At 46.3% G+C, this 25,627-nt stretch overlaps 1 protein-coding gene across 4 annotated transcripts; it reads right to left on the reverse strand.

Annotated features, from left to right (window-relative positions):
* Positions 1-10,014: 10,014 nt before the first annotated feature.
* DACT1 (dishevelled binding antagonist of beta catenin 1) lies at positions 10,015-24,132 on the reverse strand. Of its 4 annotated transcripts, none has more exons than XM_031605361.2 (4): positions 23,776-24,132; positions 21,603-21,735; positions 19,951-20,013; positions 10,015-17,522 (listed from the first exon to the last, which is right to left on the reverse strand). In XM_031605361.2, exons 1-4 carry the CDS (start codon positions 24,100-24,102, stop codon positions 15,787-15,789), a joined length of 2,259 nt encoding a protein of 752 aa, XP_031461221.2. In that variant the 5' UTR covers positions 24,103-24,132; the 3' UTR covers positions 10,015-15,786. The 4 variants fall into 4 exon arrangements, with proteins under 4 accessions (XP_031461221.2, XP_089997984.1, XP_031461219.2 ...); XM_090141858.1 differs by having other exon boundaries at positions 10,015-17,636; XM_031605359.2 differs by having other exon boundaries at positions 10,015-17,636; positions 19,858-20,013.
* Between the last annotated feature and the right edge of the window lie 1,495 nt (positions 24,133-25,627).

Genomic DNA, 25,627 nt, shown 5'->3' on the forward strand with positions numbered 1-25,627 from the left:
TAGAGAAGCTTTAAGCTAACAAATTCCTGCACTGTGGAGATACCAACCACATGTGAGAATGGGGATGGTCGGGTTCGTTTCCCACTAGGGAAAACAGCAGCTGGCACTGCTACCTCTTCCCTCATGATCAGCCCCAATCAAGCAGCACAAGGAAGTAACAGCTGAGTCAATTAGAAATCCTAAATTCAGTATTCCAATTATCCAAGGTATCCAATGTGAATATGCTAAATACCTAATAGAGTCATTAACTTCAAAGCTCTGCATTACCTGGCTGAATTATCCTACATCCATCCTATTAAAGGATGCTTAAGAGAGGAAGAAGCTTTCAGTCGTGCTCAGCAGTATAGCTTTCGTGCACATTTACACACACTGCACTTCAATCCAGCAACAAAATGGTGCAAATGACTTTTTTTTCAGTTTCTGGAATGACTGTGCTGATGGGCCAGGGTCATTCTGCAGGTCTGTACAACATCAAATACCCTTCTGGCCCTTTGAGAACCTGTGAATTACAGTTAAGCGTGCTCCTTGTTCCTTGACATTAACTATGGAATTGTGTTGACATAAGAAGAGCTGATTCCCGTTGTGTTTCTCAGCTTTTACCCCATGCCAGCCTGGAGCATGCTTGGATAATTCCATCTAAGTAGTTACAAAAACAGCAGAACTCAAGAGAAAAGGCTCCTGTAAAATCTGGCACCATTCCAGCTCACCAGCTAAACACTTCCATCTGATATGCAAAACAGACAGGTGGAAAATTATCCAGAGACACACCATCGTGTTCAGCCTGAACAAATGCAAGAGAGACTAAAATGCCACACTGGACAGTAATTCACTTCAAAAATTACTGTTTTACCACCGATCCTCTATTCTTTCAAGAAGATGTGCAGGCTGTCCTGCTGTGGAAGAGGCTCACGTGTTTGAGGGGGAGCTGTAATTTATGTTTTCATCCTACCTTGCTTGGTAGGATTCAAAGGGAGTCTAGCTTCACTTCCATCACTTTGTTCCACCAGGACTCCTAGGCAAATAAAGTCATGGAATCATAGAACCACTGAAGTTGAAAAAGACCACTAAGATCATCTAGTCCAATAGCCAACCCATCATCACTATACCCACTAAGCCACATCCCTCAAAAAAAAATTGCCCAGTGGGATTTGTAAGTTCTGCTCACAGCAGTGCTGCAACTAATTACCCACAAAAGCCAGGATGCAGAGCAGGCTCAGAACTGTAACTCCCCTGCCATCAAAAAACTAACACACATTACAAACAGTGATGCCCAAGGTCAGCTCTTCCAGCAACAAGATGGGTTTTATCCTCACCTAACAGTAGAGGCATCCCGTGTAGATGTGACATGGTATGACCTCCACACTCAGTACACTACTAACCTCACAGGTTGCAGAGTCAGCAGCCAGTGCTTCTGACATTGCAACGTCCATTAGAAAGACATATTAGGGCTTATTATAAACAAACAGACTTTAGTACAAGGAGCCGTATTTCAATTAGTTAAGCCCTAATGCCAAACTTGGTCTGTTTCAGAAGCAAGATAATGCAGCGCTCACACAGTATGTTACCCTTGCTTTTCAGTAGCTATAGATAAGTATCATTAAGTCACTGTGAAAAAATGCACTCAATTATCCTACGCTGTTATTACTTAATCTGCGTTTCAAAAAAAGCTTTACACTGAAAAGATGGTAGATAAAGAGTAAGTATTGCAGATAAAGGCATTGCTTCACTGAATATATGCTGTAGAAGCATGAGCTGTGGTTGTACACATTTGGATGAACTGGGCTCCTCTCAACATTCTCATACTGCCAGAACCACAGCCACAGCGGGCTGTTGGAGAGCTAAAAGCCAAATTCAGAGGTAGGCTGGGGAAGGAGCCTGCTTCACACAGAGAGAGGCTTTGCAAAGACTTCTGTAACGCCTAGCAATGAATCTCCTCCCTGCCAAGGTCTATCCAAGCATTACACATATAGCCAAGTGCATATGGCACAGCTGGAGGTGACAGTCCAATTTGTAGTTGGCTCAAGTGGGAAGAGGAGCTGTATTCAGAAGACCAGGGCCACCAGCTTCTTGTTCTCTACAGTCATAGTGAGAGATAGCACAACTCATTCTCTGAATACCCATGTTTGCATTCATTACAGATGCAGCCTCACACAAGTGCTGTGTACTTTAATGGCCCCAGAAAATGGATCTGGCACTCTGAATTTACGACAAATTGATTGAATACAGATGTCACAAAAAAATGCCTCTTCCAAGTTCAACGGCATATGAATGGTCTTAGCGTGGCCCCGGATAATCTGACTTCTGTGCCCTAGTTTGCTGCAATAAACCAATTGGGAGGATAATATGCTGTCTCTGTGTCGTGAACCCCTTGGGGAAAAGAGCTTTTTAATTGCATGCACAGCCCATGACCTGGTAGGCTCTAAATCTCACTGGATGGTGTACAAAGTTATAGTGGGACCTCAGTTGAACACCCTGAGCTCATGTTACTGTCTGGATTAGCAAAACTTCAGACTATTAAACTGTCTGCATTCTACAGGCGTTGCTGGGAGTTTTGTTTCCCCGCTAAGCTAAGCTCTTTTTTATTATAGCCAAAAGAAGACAAAAACACTCCACAGGTACAAAAGCACAGAAGTAAAAGCAGCATCAAGCTGTTGTTTGGCCAATCCAGCAGATGCAGTACAGCAATATCGACATGGCTTAGTGGGCATGGTGGTGACTAGATGATTTTAGTGGTCTTTTCCAACCTTAATGATTCAATGATTCTGTATCAGCTTTGTAGGAGAGCAGAGATGACCAGAGCTCACACACTCAGGTGCCATCCTCTTGCAGAGCCCACCAAAACAGATATATTTATACTGGCTCCACCAAATTAAAGCACCCTGCCAGACCATGCCTTGCACTCTTCAGCCTGCACATGCAGAGCAAGACCCCAATTTGGTCGGCTTGTACAGCTCAGGGCAGATAAAATGACCTCAAAGCCAGGCTTGATTCATGGGCTGCCATCAGACCATCCCCAGGAGGATGACTGATTGATCCTGTTTACCTTTGGCACTGCAAAGCACTTAACATCAGGTTGAGAGAATTACAGCTTTGTAGTTGTTATTCTTATGGTCTTCAAGACAGAACTATTTGTTTAGGAGTACGATAAGAGTTTTCAGACCACTGGCTCCTGGGCAAGGCTCTGAAAGTCCACCGCAACAAACAAAGCCATGGCACTACATCTGTTACCAAGTCAACTTGTTCCTGAATAGTCCCCAATCAAAACTGCAGAAAGCTCAATGAATCTCGCACTGTTTAGCCCACAGCTGTCCCAAAAACTGGGGGAAGAAGCCTGCAGCGAAGGTACAGGAGAGAAAATGCTGGGAGCAGACTCTCTTGGTGACTAATGCAGCCGAGATAAACATCTCGATGCTCGCTAAAACATACAGTATCACGCACAGATTAAAGGCTGGTTCAGAGATTTTGCAAGCAGCCAGTGACTCCTACCCAGCCATCTGCCCAAAAAGGGCCTCTGACTTGTCAACCAATCCATTTCCCGCCAGTGCCACAGGCTGGGTGATACGGATCTCTGCTGTGTTTTTTTAGGAGAGCTTTGATGTAGGAGCTGTGCCGCAGCAGCAGCCCCCTTTGGGGAACAAAGCTGCAGTCTAGCCAGGCTCTTCACCAGTTGGCCAGGTATTAGGTTCTTTTTCCCAGCTTCGGGGCAGCCCTATCGCTAACCTTTTCCTCTGACCTTTTGCAGGGAGCCTTCTGCTCAGGGCCATCTGCGTCTTTTAAAGCATTTTCTTTTAAAGCGTTCACCTGAGCGTTTGCAGCCAGCAATTACTCACACACTGGTTTGCATCAGTCACAAAAGCTGTAAGCCTCCAATTAACCACCTCATGCCTTTTAATGATACAACGCTAAACAAGGAAGAGAATTAGAAGGAACATCCTTAGAAGTGGTTTGCAGCAGGACAGAGCTGTCTTTATTACTGTTTATATTAGGGTAGCACGTAGGAAACTCAGCTAGAGGCTGTGAAAACAAATAGAGAACTTGGGGAGTTAATTTAATATGGAGAATTTATAGTCCACGGGACAAGACAGAGTTGGTGGATGAGGTGTAGAGTAACGAGGAGAAGACAATGATTTTCCAAGGGCCGGAATAACCTGCCAGCATCCTTCACCCATCTCTGCCAATTTCCCATATTCTCCTTCTTCAACACCACTTCAAGAGCATGGAGGCTGGCAGAGGGCTCAGCAGTGCTTCCTTGTCTCCCAGAAGACCCATGCAGCAAAATGTCATCATCTCCAAGAGATAGCTGAAGATACTGCACCTGCTCGGAAGGTTTCAGGCAAAACTGCATTTCAGAGGAATTCAACAATTCAGCAAAATCTCAACAAGGTGAGTCAATTTTGCCCAGGTTCCCATGAAACTCACGCAGGGCTCCATATGTCAGAAACCTGCTGAGTTTCCTGCCTGGCCACCCATCTGGTTCCTCCACCATTCAGGTTTACAGGGCCCTAGGGCAGCCTGCTGCCAGACAAGCTGTTTTGCAGGAGGGGACCTCAGTGCTCCCACAGCTCTCAGTTTGGGATATCTCTGGTACTAGACCATCTCAGGGACAAATACAAGAGATGGAGAGCTGAGAGGTGTGGTGCTCCAAAGATCATCTCTTCTGCGAGAGAATGCAAGCTGGCACATAATTTCTTCTGCAAAATTTCTACTGCTTTGGAGGGAATTCAGCCTAATTTCACCCACAACCATCACTTTAAGCTCATTTCTAACAGCCAACCTCAGCAGGGCAGCAGTAGCCAACAGCTTCTGAACCTCAGTTCTGTTCCTGTTGCTCTTGGGGAGGTAGGGAGCTGCGAGTCCCTGCACAGCCCACCAGAAACGCTGCAAATCAGTCACATTAAGTTGCCTAATCTGAAGGATAGGTGATAGAAACTACAACACAAAGCTCCCCAAGACAGCAGAACGCGGTGAAATTTCTCTATCAACTCTTAATGCTTGCTATGTGGAAGGGTACACCTGATGTTGTGAGTGACTGTAGGGTCCCAGGGCTCAGAGCAGCTCGTCAGACTCACATATAGAGGAAATGGGGAAAAGGAAGAGACTCATTGATAAGAATCATTGGCTAAATCATTTTTTCTATGATTTGCTAGAAAACATAGGGAAAAGAGGATGGATGTTTCAAAGACTGAAACAAGATAATACCAAAACAAAAAGGACTGAGGGTTATTTAAAGTATACAAAAGATTTCTTGTTCTGCTTCACGTGGCACTGGATGTTTCTCCCTGTTCCTGAACCAAGTGACAGCAGCAGCTGCTATGCACAGTCTCCCTTGCTTACCCTGCTTAGTCACCAACAGGCTCCATGAGGAGCATGATTTTATCACTGATATGAGAAACATGTTTCCGGAATCTGTTGCTCCCAAAGACATCCCTGCAATGTGTTGAGCAAGCACCAGGGCTCGTTCTCGGGATGCAGCCAGGCGTGCTGTGAAAGATGAGAGCTTCTGAGCATGCTGCTGGGAGGTTCTCCAGGGAAACATCTGGTGGAGACACTGACACAAGCTGTAGGTGTGTGTGGGGCTCGAGCAACAAACCATCTGTCAAGACCTGCTTATTAGGATGTTTACTCACAGAATTGGCCTTTTCATCAGTACACCGTGAATGGTTTCTGAATGCAGCCCTGACCACCAAGAAAATGGTCTTGCAGAATCAGTCAACAAGAACAAGAGTGAAGCCAGCACATGGAGGCATCATTTTTTTAGCACAAGGACCAGCTACATTCTGCCCAGTGTCACATTTCCATTTTGCTACCCCCAGTAACTGCATACCAATCAAATCTTTGGGGTTTTATTTTGATATCAGTGTGTTCTTTGGCAGGACAAAGAGCCTTTTGTTTTCTTCCCCTGTGCTAAAGCATTGATTCTGTGATATCCTGTAGGGATGGTGATTTATTTTCATCTATTAAATTGTTTTTCCTGTTGTCTTTCCTGCCCATATTATGATGCTTTTGTTAAGAAATGAAAAAAAGAGCAGAAAGAACACACCAGAATAAAAGAAAAGCTCAGCTCTCTGCTCACCATTTTCCAAACATTAAACCCGTTTCCTAGTTCATACATTTGCAATGGATCCACAGAGTTCATTTAGACCAAAGACAAAAGTGCTCTGAAGTCATAAAGAACACCTCCACAGCTGCATGACTTCATAGAATCAGAATCATTAAGGTTGGAAAAGGCCTTCAAGATTCCCAATCATTCAGTCCGGAGAAGACCTTCATGATTCCCAATTATCCAGTCCAACCATCAGCCCACCCCACCATGCTCACCAAGCCATGTCCCTCAGTGCCACATCTCCATGGTTATTCAACACCTCCAGGTACAGTGACCCCACCACCTCCCTGGACAGCTGTGCCAATACCTCACCTTTTTCTGAGAATAAATGTTTCCTAATATTCAACCTGAACCTCCCCTGATGCAGCTTAAGGCCATTCTCTCGTCCTGTCACTGTTTGCCTGAAGAAGAAGTCAACTTCAGACAAGAGAAAAAGGACCAAGGAGGAAAGCTGAACAATTTTGCTTTACTAGGAGAGAGGAGGGAAGAGAGGAAGGGTCAGAGCATCACAGTGCCATATGTCTAAGCAACCCACCCAGGGGCATAGTAGGTCTTTGTAACTGAACCATGGGGGAAATGCATGCCTGAAATAAAATGTCAGCAATGAAAGCCTCTTCCATGGCTAAGACTGTCTTTCAAGAGATGTGTCAGAGCTCAATACAGGAAAAAGGAAGCTGTGGGGACCACAGCAGAGATTGATATCTCCAGGGTAGAAAGGAAACTTATCATTTGACAACAATAATAAACATTTCTGAGTGTGCTTCCTCTTGAGGCTCCTGCAGCACTTGGTCTCAGACAAAAAGGGCCTCAGCAGAGCAGCAGGGATGGGCAGTGACAAATCAGTCAGAGAATCTCAGAATGGTTCGGGTTGGAGAGGAACCTTAAAGATTCTCTGGTTCCAACCCCTGCTGTGTGCAGGGACACTTCCCACCGCATCAGACTGCCCAAAGCCTCACTCAGGCTGGCCTTGGGTACCTCCAGGGATGGGGCATCCCACAGCTTCTCTGGGCAGCCTGTGCCAGCACCTCGCCACTGTCATCCTGACGAATTTCTTCCTCTTCTCCAAACAAAACCTACCCTCTTTTAGTTTAAAGCCATTACCTCTTCTCCTGTCATTACTCCTGACAAAGGTTGTCCTGACAACCTGTGACAAAGAGTCTCCCCAACTTTTCTGTAGTCCTGCCCTTGGGTACTGCAAAGCCACAATGAAATTCCCCTGGAGCTTTCTCCAGGCTGAACAAATCCAGCTCCAGCCTTCCGGTCATCCTTGAGGCCCAGCTCTTCTCTGTTTGCAACCACGTAACAGGGATTTAGCCTCAAATACCACGACTGAGAATCCAAATCTGGATGGAAGATGGGGAACAGCGTGGCTCCACTCTCCTCAGCAAATCCCCTTCCAATCCTCTTGCTCCAGGCTCTCTCTGCTCATGAGCTTCCCTTTCCCCAGCGCCTGATCTCCTTGGGCAGCACCCAAGGCCTCTGCAGTGGCAAGGAGAAAATCACAGAGCTCACATGGAACCTAAAAAAGAACTGGTAATTAGGAAGAAGAGACAAGGACAAGACAGGAGCCATCCATGGCAGCTGGAAGCACCAACCACCATCATTTATCAGCCACGGTGAGGTAACCTTTGAACAGCACTTGTATTCCTCTCATCCAGATCCACCCACAGCCACCAAACCTCTCTGCAGGAGCATCTTCAGCTGAAGCACTGATGGGTGATGGGCCTTGGGTGGGATGAGTTAGATCCAAACCTCCCTGTCCCGATACCAGAAAAAATATCTTGGGGTATCAGTGAATTGTGCAGATACAGGGTTGTTTTGGAGTGCTCTACACAATGCCATAAGACAGTAACGTGTTGACTTTATGTGTTGTTCCATAGTTGAATCTCAGAAGATACCTGGAAAAAATAGACATCTTGCAAACAAGAAGGAGATGGCTTCCTTTTCTTCCAAGCAATTGAACATCTAGGAAAACACTGCCATGTCTGACAAGAGGGAAAAGACAGAAATTCAATTTCACGCAGTGCGCTTTAATGACAAGCCACAGTTTATATAATTAAGAACAAAAGAAAAACAGCAGAGGAAACACCAGAGTGAACATGGTGTCTGCAATAGCCTGGAGGCAAGATGGTGGCTTAAGCAATAGCAATGATTTGGGTACCCAGGTCAACAGCCAGCACTGCCCTTGGCCTCATTGGCCACCAGGTGAGACAGCTGCTCGCGTGATGCAGTCAGGTGCTGCTCCCGTGCTTGATGCCACAGCCTCTGCAAGCTGATCCAACTGGATTTACAGAGTGCTCTCTTATCAAACCTGATGTATTTCCTCTCCCACTCCTTTCCCAGACCTTGCCCTGCACTAGGAGATATAGAGCATGACACAGCACAGAGGACTCACCTTATTTCTAGAAAGAAAAGGACATCACTGCATTTCTGCCTTCCAAGGCTCTGGATTTTCAGCAAACTCCTACTTGTTCCTGAATTTGCCTTCCTGAGAGAGGAGAACCTCAGGAAATGGTGTCAGTCAGGAGTCAAGGAAAGAAAACTGTAATGTGATACAGGTCTAACCCACTGAAACACTGGGAATGTCTCATTTTACAGTGGTCCCTTCCAAAAGGAAACCAACCAACTGTAAATAATGTGTCTGGGAGGAGAAGACAAACTTTTAACCCTTCCCTTGCTTTTACTGTTTGCTCAATCAAAGAATAGCTTTCCTTGAAGCCCAGCAGAATCCACTTCTCTGTGCTTTATGGCTCTCTTCTCCAGACTGGGTAATCCTGAGACCCTACTCTTTTGTTAGTTCCAAATCCCAAAACTGATTCTCAAGTATGATTAGCTAAGCACAAAAATGGATGTTGACTGGATATTAGAAAAAAATCTCTGAAAGATTGGTGAGATATTGAACAGGCTGCCCAGGGAAGTGGTGGGGTCAGTGTTCCTGGAGATTTCAAGAACTACAGAGATACAGTATTGATGGACATAGCTTAGTGGGCTTGATGGGGGTGGGTTGATGGTTGGACTGGACTTTTTGTGTGTGTGTGCCTGGCCCTTCCTATCAGCATCAACCTTCCAGCTTCACCTAGACATCTGAGAGAAGTGAACACATGTAGGAAGGGTTGCCTCTTCCCGAATCCACTTCTGGGACTTGCAGAAAATCCTGCCAATATAGAGAACAAGCACATTCACTCTTACATATTTCCCAGCGTTTTAGCTCAGTCACCTCAAACAAACAAATTACAAGTGTATCTGCTCCTGTAAAAGCACTGCAGACTCAGGATACTGCTCCTACCCAGTTCAGGTGAACAGTCTGAAGCAAGTTTCACCATACAGTCTGGCTCTGAAGGGAGAGCAGAAAGCCAGCAGGGAGTCCCTCCAACATAAGCCAAGAGAAGCCACCAGGACATTTGGCACAGACACGTTTCATTGGAACACTTGGAAATTCAAGTCTAGAGACCTTGATCCACCAGCACTCCTGAGCGTGCGCTAAGTTCACCCCTAACCGTGAAGTACACAGAGCATGTGCTGAAATGCTTCACTGAGTAAGAATGAGCTTAATCACATGCTTAAACACTTACTGCATGAGCACTTCAGAGATGAAGATTGATTATATACTTCTCCTCCCAGTAGCTCAAGCCTGCCCTCCAGAAAAAGCCCATGTCTTAAGACACAAAGCTCACGGAGTGCAAGGAGACATGGGGAACATACATTTCAATGGGTTGCAGTCTTTCCACCTCCCTGCCCTTGGCCACAGAAGAACCTTTTTGGGGGAGAAAACACTTAATTTACTTGCAAAGCCATTACATCATGAGGACAGAGTCCAAATCATATACATTTTCCTTCGGGTTTATCATGAAAATCTTAGTTCTCAAGACTGCAACTGCTTTAAAAAGAACAAAAGCCAGATTTTCAGAGCTTGGCTCATTGAAACCAAGTTATTAATGTTAATATACTTTATTGATCTTAAAGGAATACAGCATGGAAACAAAGGCCATTAATTGAGAAAGAGGCTCTACATTAATAAGTCATTCCACACAAAAAGAGCAGATCCAATTTGAGTCCCCACAGGTACAATATATACAGTTTAGGTGTTTACTTCAGCCTAGAATTAGCATGGTTCCCAATATCATTTGGACCAAATTTGTCCACATTTTTGGACCAGAAGCTGTTCAAGGGAGCCATCACTGATTCAGGCCCCATGTCCCTGTCCGGATAGAAACATATTTGTTGTGCTCCTGGAGTGAAGCATCTGTGTAGAAGTAACCATAGAAAGAACAAAATTCTCCAAGGACAGCAAAGTCCCAGTGCAAGGTGCAGTAAATGCCACTCTGATACTGCCACTATGATAGTTTGTTAAAGTTGGAAGTCATCAACGTTTTCTACAGTTCAGGAGCAACTATAAAAGGATGTAAAATTGCTGTCCAACAATTAAGCTACTGTAGGCTTGTATATCAACTATGTCCATAGCTGTGTTTGCATTACAAGAGGATATTCAACATAATAGAATGATAGAAACATCTTGGTTGGAAACTACCTTCAAGATCATCAAGCTCAACCATCACCCTGACCTACCAAGTCCCATCACTAAACCGAATCTCTTAATGCCACATCCACCTTAAATACCTACAGGGATTGCGACTCAATCACTTCCCTGGGCAGCCATTCCAATGACTGACTATCATCTACACAAAGAAGTTCTTCCTCATACCAGTCTAAACCTCCTGTACCAACCAACCTGTACAACTTGAGGCCATTTCCACACACCATATCACCATTCATCCTTGCTTCAGCTTACTTTGAGACAGTGATGAGACCTCCCCTCAGCCTCCTCTTCTCCAGACTGAGGAGCCCCAGCCCCCTCAGCTGCTCCTCATAACTCTTTTTCTAGTCCCTTCACCATCTTCATTGCTCTTCTCTGCACATATTTGAGCAACTCAATACCCTTCTTTTATACTCTTCAGAACTGAACACAGTATTTGAGGTGCCAGTGCCATGTACAACAGGACAGTCCCTTCCACAAGTCCTGCTGACCCATGCTGCAGTTGCATGATGACATGATGACCTGGGCTGGCTCACGTTCATCTGGCTGTCAACCAGCACCCCCAAGACCCTTTCTGCCAGGCAGCTCTTCAGCCACCTCTTCCCCAAGCCTGTATCACCACATGAAGATTTTGTGACCCTGGTGCAGCACCCATATTTCGTCTTGTTGCATGTCACACAATTGGAATCAGCTATCAACCTAACAATGCAGAACCCTCTAAAGAGCCCTTCTACCCTCATGCAGACCACAGTCCTGCTTGAGTTGGAATTGAGTTGTGCCTTCAGCACAGACTATGCTTGTGAAAGCATGGAATTAAATTATTTTGCTATAGGATGTGAGTGACCAGAAACACATGTCCACTGTTTGAAAAAGTATATGCCACCATCAACCAAGCGTGCAAAGTAAACTTCCTTGTACAGCAATGCAAACCTCATTTTCAGCAACAGTCGTGAGCACAAAAGAATGAAGAAGACTGGGGGGAATCTGTTGCATAGACAACTCCCATAAGTTAAACCAAGATCACGGTCTTCTCACCTAATGGTTCTTCAATAGTTGCAACAATCTTCAGAGAGAGCATGCAAGCCTGGCCACTCTCTGAAGTCCATTCACTCCACAGCTCTCCCAGCTTTCATGGTCATTTACTGGGGATGGTAGAGCACACATCCTTCCCTCCTTACTGTAATACCTTGTCTATCTCCTTTGAACTCACTAACATTACATCTGTGCCGCTATTGCCCATGGCAGCAAATTCCTTGCTGAGCAAAAGAAAAAAAAAAAGCACTTTCTATCATCCCTTTTAACCGATCTCCCACTTGTTTCCATATGTCTCCCCTCATTCCAGCATTGTGGGATTTTTAAGTCCCAGAGCAATTGTTTCTTACTGCAGTGATCCATCTATTCTATTTTGCCAGAGAAATAAAACACCATTCTGTGCAAGGAGCCTCGACACAATCCCTTTGGAGGTTTAGAGCAAATCATGGGAAAAGCAGATTTGAAAGATAGATTTGGGCTTTGCAAATTGTTTCTATTGGTCTGTATCCTCACAGAACTGTGCACAGAAACTGTCAATGTGAGTATTACAATGCAAAGAGTTGAGAACAGTTCATTTTTTCATATTAGTTTAGTTGTATGCGTGATTGTTGGTCCCTCCAAAGACACAGGTTAGATGCTTGATGCAGCTATTAAAAATACCTTTATCACATGCTGCTGGAGAGCCAAGCTCAGTGTGGTGAATCATCTGCTGAGTGGCCATCACAGCTAATAAAAACCTTCTTGCTCTTTGTGGAAAAAAAGGATTCAGGCTCCTCAGGGATGGCTTTGCTGGCTGCCACCTGAAGATCTCTGACCTTCCTTAGAGCCAACAAACTGATTGGGGTTAGGGAAGGTGCAGGACTCTGCTGTGGGGAATCTGTTATCAGTTCTTATCCATTGCCAGGAGAAAAACTAGATAGCTTGTATGGGTTGGATAGACTCTGTCTGAAGCACCTCATCAGGGAACGGCTGGGAGATGTACAGCAACACTATTTAACCTAAATCACAAGGAACCCAGACAAAGGGGTCTGCTCTTGCTAAGTATTTGCTGTGCTTATGAAGCATAGAGGTATAAAACCCCACCGTCCTCACCACAACTATTCCTCCCCTTGAAACAGGCCCCAGGGCACTGAAGACAAACCTCACAGCTTCTGACTTCCAAAGACTGCCATAAGCACTGGGCATAATTAAAACATGAATATTATGAAAAATGCATTGGTAAGGGCTCAAGGCTGTGGAGCTGAAAAGCCAGGTAGCTTAAAGAAGTGCCAGATATTTAACTGGTCTCCAAGATTTGCAGATGTTTTTCAACCTAGCATTGCAAAAACAGAGGTGTGTTTCCTAAATTGGAACCAGAGAAGAGAATGTGCTGAGATATCAAGTACTTTTCCAGCACTGTAAGATCTTTTATTAAAAAAAAAAAAAGAGAGAGGAAAGTGAGGGGGAGAAAAAAAAATCAAGGCCTGTTTAAGTGATTTGGGATGCTTACCTAAATCATGTAGGAAAAGGAAAATTCCTTCTGCAAACTGAAAGGAGTCAGATGCAATTGAAAGAGATACCATCAGCACATTTCCCCATCTGGTATTAAGCTATTCCATGAGAGTGCTACAGAATGCACTCATTGCAGCTGATAGAACCTTAGTGATATTCAAGTGTTTATTTTTTTATTCTTTTACTCAATTATCAAAACAGAAACTATTCAGTAGCTTGCTTTTGGAAACCAGCCTCCTTCAGCTGGTAAGAGACAACACATTACAGCACTGCAATTAAAACTTGCCTTTCCAAAGCCATTGGTCAGGTTGTCTTCCCACCAGTATCTCCTTTACAGTCAGAGACACAGAGTGCACGTCTGCAGCTCCTCTCTGCTCTCTGCTGCACCTTTGAGGAGATTTATAGGGATTTGCACGTGGTTTTCTTGCTTGAAGAGAGATTATGTGGCATGATTAAGAGATATTCTAGGAAAGAAACCACTAGGTTTGATAAGCTTCTTGACATTCCCTTTGTTTGTTATAACACCCATTAGTTATTAACAGGATGTATTGAGCTGCTCTCAGCTTCAGCAGAACTGTGTTGAGTAACAAACATTTCTCCTCTCCCTTCTCTATAGTGGCAGCCATTGTCCCAAAATTTCTGGAATAACTACTCTATATTAATATATAAAATGTATATATTTATATATAACATTTTATGTTTTCTGTATGTATGCAGGCTGCCCTTCCACATGTAAAGCTACAGGAGGGTTAAGAGCAGCTAAGGTGAATTACAGCTTCTCCTGTATCATGGGACATGGAAATAAAAGGACTTTTGAGGTTCCTGTACTCAAAAACTTGTGACCATACTGCATGGCCCCTTACAGAAAGTAACAGAAAGTATGTAATATGAGAGACATCTAACAGGCAGGGATTCACTGCAGCCTGCAAGTTAAGATGATGAAATCCACCACTTAGAAAAACTGCTACCACTGTCTTAGAAGCTGTTCACAGAGACATTTAATTCTTGGTGAATCTCTCCTTCCCACATTCGCTACACGGAAACCTGAGAAAGTAATGTTCTGCCTTATAGTGGGTGACAGCAGGAAGGACATAGAGGAACCACAGAACAACCTATTTGCTCTGCTGATCTTGCTATGGACCAAATGGGCTGCACACACACCCCACAAATTCCTACCAGGTACACCAAGCTCTCCTTGGCCGGGCAGAGCACCCTGAGCACACAACTTTAGGCAATTCCATTTACCGATTGCTTCATAAGCACACCTGCTGCATTACACAGATCCATTTGGTTACAGCACCCTACCATCTGCCCTTCAGTTGTACCAACCGAGGTCTTCAAGCACCCTGAAGCGAAGAGGATTAATATTACATTTCCATCTGCTCCACAATGCAAGCTGCTCATAAGCAACACCCTGAAGAACTGCAGAATCGCAGAAGTTGGAAGGATCATCCAGTCCAACACCCTGATAGACTGGGTTCCCTACAGTAGGTTTCAGAAGTGTCCTCAGTCCCATCCTGCCCTTAAAAAATGCAAGTCACTGGAAGAACAAGAAGAGCCATGGCTATCCGGTTCTCTCAAAGCACAAATCACACACACAGCAACATTTTAAACTTGCTCCATTTCCTGCACGACCGAATTCCAGAGAATGTTAACAGGCCACATTAAAGAGACACTGAGGTGGTGACAATGCCAATACAAAACCATAGATTGAGTCTGTCCCGATGTAACAAACTTAAAAAAAATATTAAAACAGACTGTTTATTACAGCATATGATGTGTTATATTAATTTACACAATGATATATATATATAAAAACAGCCATTGATGATGTACAGTAAATTGGACATCAACAGGAATATTAAAACTACTGATAATCATGCACGTGACATGCATATGGTTTGTTTTTCTTTTTCAAAAGCAGTTTTACACAATATACTGAAGTTACTAAGCCTTGGTCAGCTGCTCCAACAGTTTATTCCAAACAACACCACAGTCCGCACTGGGACTCCCAGGAAATCAGAGCAGAGTGTGCTCCCGAGAAGGCAACTTAACCTTGGAGATGGATTTAACAGGAGCCTTTTCCTCACGGGAGAAGGTTGGGGGAGGACAGGGCCAGCTTCAAGAAGAGAATCAACAAGAAAAAGAAAAAGAACAGGCTGGACTGTCAGGAGGAACAAGTTCAAGATGTGGCACCAGGAGCAGCAGAAAGGGACAAGCAAAAACATTAAGACCACCCACACTCCCTCCCCCTCTCCCCCTAAAAATTTATGACCTTAAGCTGTTGATACCCTGTAAAAGACCCAGAATTGGAAAAAATCTAGGCAAGGACGATCCATTCCCAAAAACATGAGCCTTTTTTTTTCCAAGCCTTCTGATACTATGCACTGGAGGCTGTTCACCACTGAAATGGCAGTGTTATGGTTTTTTTAAACAAGTGTAATGGTCTTTTATTTCCATTTGAAAGGCACTAGTATCCACCCAAGTTCTGAAGACAAGTGACATAATTTACCCTAAGTTTTAAATATTTGTATAAAAAAAAAAAAAAAAAAATCTGTGGTAATATGTACACAAAAGCACCTTGCTTCCAAAAGCAGAAACAGATACATTCCACTAAGTCACTTCACTAGACGGTCGTCATGAGCTTCAGGGAGCCTGACCGAAAGCGCAGGATTTTCTTCTTGAGGTTATGGGAGGCTTTGATTTTGACAAAAGCCTTTGCCGCATTTTCATGCAGCTCCGGAGCGGTGACGGTCTGGATGGGGAGCGTCTGGACAAACTGGGACCAGATGAGACCCCCGCTCTCATCAGAGTCGCTGGTGGTGGTGCTCTCCCCGACGAACTCCACCTCGCTCAGGCTGGACTCGCTGTCTCCGAAGCAGTTCGTTGTGTAGTTGCTCTGCTCATCCTCACTCGTGTCCACCACGGTGGAGTGGAACAGAGACTCGCACTCTGCTGAGTACTCCGAGTCACTGGCCACATAGGCGTAAGGGCTGACATATGGCAGAGGAACTTGAGCGTAGACTCCTACGCCATCCCGTCGGTTCCTCCTTGCCCTCCGCAGGGCCTCCTCGTAGGAGATCTCCGCTGAAGACTTCCACCGGCGGTAGTCGGCCCGCTTGTGTTTTGGTTTGGCCACCACCACCTCCCGGCCGTGTCCGTGAGACCTGACCACAGATTTATGCAGACCGGTTGGCCGACCCTGGAGGCCTGACTCTGGCTGCAGACCGCCGCCGCGCTTCCCCCTTGAGGAGGGCTTTTTCAGTTTCTTATTTGTATCCAACTCATCGGGAAAGCGGCACTTCTTGCCGGTTGGCTTGCCTTTCTCCCGCAAGGCCTGAGCACCGTTCTCGAGCCCGTTGGCGAGGTGTGGTCTGTGCTTCAGCGCAGAGCTTTTCAAAATCTTGACGTTCCTGGTGCCTTTGTGGAGCTTAACGCTTTGCTGCTGAGCTGGGATGTACTGGGCGTTCACCAGCAATCCGTCATCGAGGCTCTGAGAGGAAGAGCCCTCGCTTTTGAAGTCCAGCGTGGGCCTCTCCTCCACAGGAGGCGATGACGAGTGAGCCGCCTGTGAGCTGCCCTTCAGCAGGACCTTTTTGGGAGGCTGGCTGACCCTGGTCTCTGGCTGCAGCACCACCGGCTTCCCTGGGCTCTCTTTGGGAGACGCAGTGAAGTGCTGACTGCCTTCCTTGGGGACATCCCCCGTGGCAGCCACCGTGTGTCGGCTGAGCTCTGGAGGCACTGCCTTGGCACCCCGCGGCTGCTGCTTGCTCTGGAGTTCGCTGGGTGGAAAAGCTGCTGGCAAAAGCACCTTTCTGCTCTCCACCTGCTCGCCACCCGCTTCCCTCGGCCTCTGCTTGAGCGGGGAGGGAGCCACGTTCTCTGAAGCAGTTGCCCCACTGGATGGCAAGCTCACTTGCTTCGTGCTCTTCAGGTTCACGACGTTGCTGTGTGAAACCGCCCCAGCAGCCTGCCTGACACACATGCTGCCGTGTCGCAAGATCCCTTTGGTGGGATCGGCGTTGAGACTCGTCCTTGGTTTGTTAGTCCTTACAGAGTGAGTCTTTCTCTGAACCAGGCTTAAGATGTAGCCATCTATCCTCTTGCTGGCAGACGGGCACGAGGCAGGCCAGGAGCCCGGCGGGAGAAAGGCATCGGTTGCTTTTCCTGAGTCTGTTTCAGATCCGGCGCAAACATCGGTAATGTCACAGCCAAGCCTCTCCTCTTCTCGCTGGGGGATCTCAGTCACAGGGAGAAGGAACATGGGACTCTGCACAGCTACCGCATGGAGTGGGCTGGGGTACCGGTAGACGTCACTCCCGTTTTTAGACACCAGATCACACTGGTACTTTGGGTGGACATCTGCAACGACATCGAGGGAATTTGAGTGCGGTGTGGACAAAGAGCGACAGACAGAGCCCGCGGTCTGGTCCTCATGTTGGCTTTCTTTATTATAATCCATCCAGCCTATGAGATCTGAAAGGCATTTAGAAGAGTTTAGAGCTTGCCAGTGACAGTTCTGCTGCTTTTCAATGCTGTCAGGAGCACCGGACTCATCTACACAAACGCTTTCACTACAGCACTGCTGTTCAAACAGGAGAAACCTCACACTCAGGGATGCTGTTCAACAGCTATAAAAGGGTCTGAGGGTTTCTTCCTAACTGCATCTATGGAGGGTTTGTGCCAACACGACTTCTTCACTGAAAAAATAAAACCCAGAGCCCTCTTGGGTCCAGGCTGCTGAGAGCTTCTTGTTCTACATCCAAGCCACTCAGAAACCATGTTTCTGTGCTACGCAGTCACTCGTATAACTCATTGTGGGCCTCAGCATGCATGAGTTTTATATTTTACTCTGTTAAATGCAAAGGGAAACATGAAAACATGGACAAGAGACCACTTCTAGCTTACTGACAAGCTTCACTTCCATATTTTTCCAAGTATATCTTGGAATATAAAAGAAAATCCAGATTATTAATATGAGCATCCAACCTGTTTCATAATTGTAATAATGTCAGTTCACTTTGAACAATAAAGAATTAAAGAATGGGAAACAGCTAATATTTCCACGTAAGTACAAGGAGTGCAGGTCAATACAGCCAGTACCCAGGCCTTGGCTCTGCAAAGAGAGTTCTTTAAGAGAAATCCAGTGCCTTTCAAGATGCATGAGTCAGATTTAATAACTAAGGCACTTACGTTGGATATAAGCAACCTTAGCAGCAAGGCTTCAATCCAAGCACCTAAGATCATGATTTTGTTAAGGTCTAGTTCTCTTGGTCTTATGGGTTAGAGGGACAACCTAAGCGATCCTGGCAGATCACTGTCAGTCCTGTTTTCTACCCTTAGGCTAGAAACTTCAGCCAGAGTGCTCAAATTTGAAAGCTCAGTGCTTGCTACTTATCTTAGGCTTATTTCAAAAGAGGTCTCACATACTTTGATGAAATTAGCTGATAGCGATGATGTTCCTGTGTGGGCAGGAGAGAAAGAATAGGGAAGTCAGGAACAGGAACTTCCTCCAGATCACTTCCCAGTTTTCCCACATTTCCTAAATTCTATATCAGAGTCAGGAAATGTTGCCAAAAAGACTTCTTTGAAACATGCCAGACTGAGAAATTTCATTCCTATAAGTGAGACAGCATGATTAACGAGAGCTTTAGATTTTTGTCTTGCATACAGAAAAAAACAAAACAGCAAAGTAATCTGCTGGAAAGCCCTGTGCATGTTTTTATGTTTGGCTGATGTACCTTTCAACAGGGAACATTAAATTACCTCAAGCTGCTCAAAGGATAACTTAGAGGAGTTCTCAGCATCTCAGAATCAATGTATCCCAGGCTGAATTTTCCCGTTTCTGAGTCAGAAGAGCTTGAAGTATTTTATCCTCGATTCACAAAATTTCACTATAAGTTAACCTTAAAGAGCAGAATGGAAATTGGAAATGCTATGGTTAGGAGCATCCTCCACAACCCAGACTGGACTAAGGCTTCTGAATGAGTATGGCTGTGATGTCAACCAGTAATGCTCAATCACAGAAGTCCTACTGAAGTGTCCTTCCTGAGCAATAGACAGAGGTGGCCTTCCTATTTTACTGTCATACATGTTAAAGATTGCAACTTCAGCCTAAAGTCAAAGGAAATTCAACAGCTCTCTGCCAAAGAGACAAAGTACTTTTACTCTGTTCATGATGTCTATTCATCTCCAATATATAAATGCAGAACAAAGCTCAGTATGGTCACCTGGGTGTTGAGGACCATCAGAACTGAACAAAAGACTGCTGCAAACAGAATGACTTACAACCTGCAGTTAGCTCCCTACTCAGTCACTTTCAATAATGACAATGGTACATCTAATTACTGTTATTTAGTAAAAATGCTTTCCTTAAAGAAATCACAAGAAATTAGCCAACTAACGTGTTTTTGTGCATATGTACCACTGCCCTCTGCTGGGTAGAACAGCTGCCATACTTTCACATGTTATTTTCATGTGTTTAGAGGGGCAGGTTCACAAGCAAAGATGGAGTAGTGGAGAAGAAATGGTCCTTCTTTGCAACACATGTACATGATAGGCACTGGAATCTTTTCAGAGCACAGCACGTCAAATGGAAAGAAGAAGGGTTAATCCAACCCAGATACTCCTGAGGCAGTATTTCCAAAGCCAAAGCCACCTCCTGGAGTATGATGTATTCGACCTGCTTTTACTATACCTGCAGATTTAGGGCGTCCATCTGAGATATTCAGTGTTGCCTCCAAAGGGCTGCAAAAGCAAGTGCTAGAATGGCAACTGGATAAACACTCACTGAAGACAGAGTTAGACGAATTGGAGAGCGATCCAGAAGCTCCATCACTCAGCTCATAAAACCCTACAAAAATAAGAGTTTGCATTTATATTAGTTATGTCTACATAGAGTTACCATTTGTGCCCCTAAAAAAGCAGTGCAGCTCATGTTTATGTTGGCTTACTCTTGCAATTAGTATGGGGATTTCATTCAGTCGTCCCAAAAAACAGCGCACAATTTAGTAATATCCTTACTGCTACAAAGAATTCTGTTTAACAGTAAAGCACTTAAAAGAACATAACTTCGCTCAGCATATGAAATCTTAAACTATTTTTTTTTAAGCTTTTATAGGGGTTGAGGTTTTAACTTTAACAGGGGATTACAGATTTTAGCAAGAAGGCTCAAGGCTGTGTTGGCCAGCCCACTCATGTAACAGTGCATTCTACCTTCCAACGCAAACTCCCCAGCTATCACTTGACTACAGATCTTTGCCAAGAGTTGGGCCCAATGCTATCCATTATTTTCATCAAATTTCTGGACAAACATGTGGTATTTAGGATGACAAGAAAGGAGTGCAGGCAGAAAAACTTCCAGGTAAACGGGGTCTACTTAAGAAAAATGCAACACACTATAAACAAGATTTAAATTGTACATTTAGGAAAAAGGAATTCTGGGCATGTCTACAGAATGAGGATGCATTCTGGAAAATGATACTCCTGGAAAGGAATTAGTCAGCATGGAAAAGCAGCTCAATCAAGCTTAATGGTATGGCCAAAAAAAAGGCTAACGAGACTGTTGGATGTACAAAGAGACTAATGAATAGCAGGTGGGAAATGACTTCACCAGCCTACATGGCAGTGGTAAGAAAGACATTAGAACAGTGTGCCTAGTCCTCAAATCTACCAAGCTTAAAACAAAGCTAAAAAACTGGAATGGAGCCATAAAACTATTTAAGAGCTTGGAAAAATGCCTTGAAACAAATGACTTAATGAACTGACCTGGTTAGCTCATCAAAAAAGCCTGGGAATTAAAATATATAGCACCTCCAAGAGGAAAAAAGGCTTGGCAGTAGAAAGACCTTAGTCTACAGGGAAAAGGCATTTGAAAAATCAGTATGGGAACGAGTCAAATTCGAATTAGAACTAAGCAATGGTTTTAACAGTGCAAGTGATTGGTTGGTAGGTCCTCCACTCCTCAGTGCTGTCAGAACAAGCCTAGATCCTCTATGGAAGGTTCCCCACAATTAAATACCATTTACTGGCTCCAACAGTAAGAACAGAATGAAATTCAATACAACGGGGATTAAATTATTAGATTCAGCACTCCACCTGGTTACAAGATCAACTCTGACATCTCTCCTCTGCCACTGGTGCTTCCTTTTACCATTTTTCCTGCAATCTCCTTCCTAATATGCAAGAGGATTGGAAGTTTTGTGGGTAGCCTTGAGAAAAAAATTGACCCAAACACTGAAAATCTAATTAAGCCTGAAACATTTCTCTGAACCTGTTGCCTAATAACAGCAGCCTTTCCAGCAGCAGGTGAACTTTCCTAGTTGGCACTAATAATCAGAGCATGAACGTGCTATAGACATTTGTGGTGGCAGCACTAAGAACTGCAGGCAGCTTAATTCCAGGTACCATGGGAGGCTCCATCATGCTGACCATTGGCCTCACCTGAACTTGGACGACTGTCTGTCTCAAGGTGTTCATCTGTCGTTTTTTCCACGTCCAGACGGAGGTCACTAATTTGCTTATCTAGCTCTTGCAACTGATTTAATAGGCCAGCATCCCTCCTCCTCAAGCAGTTCTGGAAAACAAGATGGCAAACATCAGCTACTTCAGTGGGGCAGGCACGGAGGGGTTCTGAGGACAATCAGCCTTCTGCCATGTGAATGCCTTGTCCTTTAAAAAATAATAATAAAAACAGGAGAAAGTCCTGACATTCTAGATAGGCCCTCTGGATAAATACTTAACTGAAGAATTATGCAGGCACTCCACTCCAGCCTCTTCCAGCCAGTTCTACATAAGAAGCATGCCCCACAATACACTGTGCTGGCAAAGCACTCTGTTGCAAGAACACAGCTGTAACAACAAAGCTGTTCTGTATGATATGGTACAACCAGACCTGTGCATACAAAATGGGTTCCTTCAGTGAAAATACAGCCTTGCCAATGTAACAGGGGACGTTCACCAGCACAGTGATCTAGTCAGAGCACACATCTGTTCACACAATGGGATGGAACAGCTCTGCCAACAAGTGTCTGTCGTGAGGGAACCGCCTCATTCTGCTGTAGTGTAAGGCCATGTTCCACCATATAGGCAGCAGGATTCCCAGAGCTGGGACTGCAGCCCTTTTATTAGTTTAGCAGTGCAACAGGAAGGGTCGTTCTTCCTCTTCTCCCATTATAATTGTACAAAATTGCTGGGAGATGAACTTTAGGGCTATTTATGAGGGTAATTTGATGGCATAAAATAAGCAGTAAGAAATGATTTTGTGAGGCAGTCATTAACCCACGGTCAACGCAATCAGTTTCCCTGTGTGTATTACAGTGTTGTTTATCCATCACCTGTTCTGCTTCATACTCTTTAATTGCTCTGGCTTTGGGGAAAGCAGTAGGAAGGTTTCTTTTTTTTTTTTTTTCTTAAGTGCATCATTTGATCTGAGCCCAGCAGTGCTCTGATACGCTCAGAGCAAAGAGTTTTGATGCTCGAAACCCATTAAATCAAGGACAACCTTTCCCCGGGGCTGGGCCAATCCTCAAGCAAAGGGAAAGCAAACACTGCCAGTATTAACAAGGCCATTTGAAGCAGTGCTGGCATTGAACACCATCCTTGGAGAACCAAAGGGGCGAGCCAACCTTTGCCCACCTTTCAGAGCAGAGGGGTTTGGGTGGTGACTCTGCGCCACCTACTGCCATCAGCATCCCCAACCAGCAGCGTGGTTGGTCCCAGTCTGCAATGTCAAGTGCATGAATGGATCACTATCAAGGATCCCTTTTTTTTTTGGGGGGGGGGAGAGGTGGGCGCAGTGAATCCCTGATACTTCAATACGGTTCTTTGGCATCCCTTACTGTGCGAGCAGCAAGATGTTTCACTGGCATTTTGTAGAGGGAAATCATTCTTGAAATGGCACAGTTAATGTGCCAAAGTCAAACGAAGCCAAAAAAAAAAAAAAAAAATTAAAAAAAAAAAAAAAAAGGAGGGAGGGGGGAAACAAGCAAATAAATCACGCAGTCCTGCTTCTCCCTCGGTGAAAGCAAATGCTGAGCCGTGCACAAAAGAAGGCCAGGCACAGCTGTACGCTATTTTCATTGAAAAATGATCTGCCGCTTCTTGCCGCCTTCCATCTCTTCCCACATCAGCGACAAAGCGCCTTCCCAACAAAAGCATCCCTTCTTTTAAGGCGCCCGATCCTGGCCGTGCCAGAGCGCTCGTTACCTCCTCTCGGGGTTCCAACCCAGGAGCTCGCTTCTAACTTCCATTCAAGGCAACGGGAGCGCATCTCTTGCCTTGAATGGAAGTCGGGTCAGGCAGTCTCCAGCCCGGCTCGGGGAACCAAACCGAAGCGAGGAGGGAACCTCCGCCAGAGCCGGGGCCGCCGCCGTGCTCCGCTCGAACGCCGGCTCTCCCGTGCCGTGCAGTGCCGTGCCGGCGTTCTCCGCCCGTTCGTCGCCGTGGCGCGTCCCCGAGGGATGCTGCGGGCAGCGGGCACGGCTGGGACGGGCAGGCAGCGGGATAACGGTGCCCGGCACGCACTCCCCGGGGAGCACCGCAGCATCCCCCGGACCGGCTCGGTGCCGCGGGACACGGCGACGTTCCCCGCCCCAGCCCCCCGTGCCCGGCTCACCAGCTGCCGCCGCAGCAGGAGGATGTTCTCCTCCAGGAACTTCTCCTCCAGACTGCGCGGCGGCGGCCCCTCGCCCTGCTGCTCCCCGCGGCCGCCCTGAGCTCCCGGGGCTCTCCGCAGCAGGAGGCTCTTCACCAGCAGCTCTTGCCGCTGCCTCAGGTACTCCAGCTCGCCCAGCCCGGCCAGCGTAGCCTCCAGCCGCTCGCGGGTTCGCTGCCTCTCCGCCTCCGCTTCGCCCTTCTCCCTCCAGCGAGCATCGGGTCCCCCCGCCGCCTGCCCCAACCCCGGCCCCGCCGCGGCGGCGGCCGCTGCCGGGCTCGGCTTCATCGCGGCTCCGCCGCTCCGCTCCGCCGCCGCTACGGCTCGCGAATGGGCCGCGGGGCACCCGGCTCCCTCCCCGGCTGCCGCCGCCCCGCGCCCGCCCACTGCCGCTCCGCCCTCCTCGGGCTCCCCGGGCTCCACGCCCGCTTCCTCGTCCTCCTCCACCTCCTGCGGCCGCAGCGCTCCGCCTCCCCTCCCGAGCCCCAGCCGGGGTCCGTCTTGCCCGCTGTGCGCCGCTGGAAGGGCATGGAGCCCATCTGCCCCTCCGAAAGGTCGTCGCTGTGTTCCCCAAAATCTCCTGGATCACGCCCCAGCAGCAACCCGACGGGTTTGAAACAGAAATCTTCAGAGGGGACTGTTGCGATGGGACAAGGGGAAATGGTTTCAAACCAAAAGAGGAGATCTAGATTGGATATAAGGAATAAGTTTTTCACAATAAAGGTGGTGAGGCACCGGCACAGGTTGCCCAGAGAGGTGCTGGTGCCCCATCCCTGCAGACACCCAAGATTAGGCTGGATGGGCTCTGAGCACCAGAGATGGAGCTGCGGGTCCCTGTTCATTGCAAGGGAGTGGGACCAGACGTCCTTTAAGGGTCCCTTCCAACTCAAACAATTCTATGTTGCCAGTATCCCACTTGAATGAGTGATGGGATGTGAAGAAGATACTGAAGCTGAAAACAAAGGGCAGAATGGTGTCTTGTCAGGGTGCTGGCTGCAGCATGGGCACAGGGATCAAAGCAGCAGAGAGGTGTTTGCTGCACAGCTCAAAAAGCCATAATGAAGTGAACTTCATAGGGCACATAAACTAATTGCAGGCTGGGATGTGCAATTAGGTTTGCAATGGGCAGGTGGTGGAAAGAGGGAGGGGGAAAAATGCGGACGGTGAAGATAAAAAAAAAAAAAAAGAAAATGTTACACTGCAAATAGCATAAAAACTGAATTCTGGGCTCGTTCTGAGGGGTAGGGAATGGAAGGGGAGAGAAGGAAGCATTCAGGGAGCCGTTTACAATATGAGGTTTGTTTGGAAGTACACTAGCCTGCCATAGGGCAGCTCTCAGCCATTATGGGCATAGCAAAATGCTCACCCTGTGCTGCTCAGGCTGTGGCTATGGTGTGCTGGCTCTGAGAGCTCTCAGATGAGGTTATCCTCCTGCTGCCATGCTAGAGGGGTCTGCAGCACATGGGTACATCGTGGGGTGCTAGGCACCTGCTTCATCCATTGTAGGTGGTGGTCCTTGTCACAAAGAGCCTGCAGTAAATCCAGATCGTTATTTCACAGTCATTTCAAACCAATGCAAACTGCTTTCTAAAAAGGCCATCCACAGCCAGCCCTTGGTCCCTCCCAAATGTTTGAGGCCATGCACATGGCCTCAGAGGATGGTTGAGACTAAAAACAACTCCACCACACAACCAGCCCAAAGAAACACCCCTGAGATACACCTGGCATGGACAGCAGGTGCTCAGCACAGCGATGCAGGAGGTAGATCCTGTCCTGCTGCTGATGTAGGTGGAGCTGCATGTGGCAGCAGAAA

The sequence above is a fragment of the Phasianus colchicus genome, chromosome 5 (genome assembly GCF_987193195.1).
Source record: "Phasianus colchicus chromosome 5, bPhaCol1.hap1.1, whole genome shotgun sequence".
Taxonomy (NCBI): Eukaryota; Metazoa; Chordata; class Aves; order Galliformes; family Phasianidae; genus Phasianus; species Phasianus colchicus.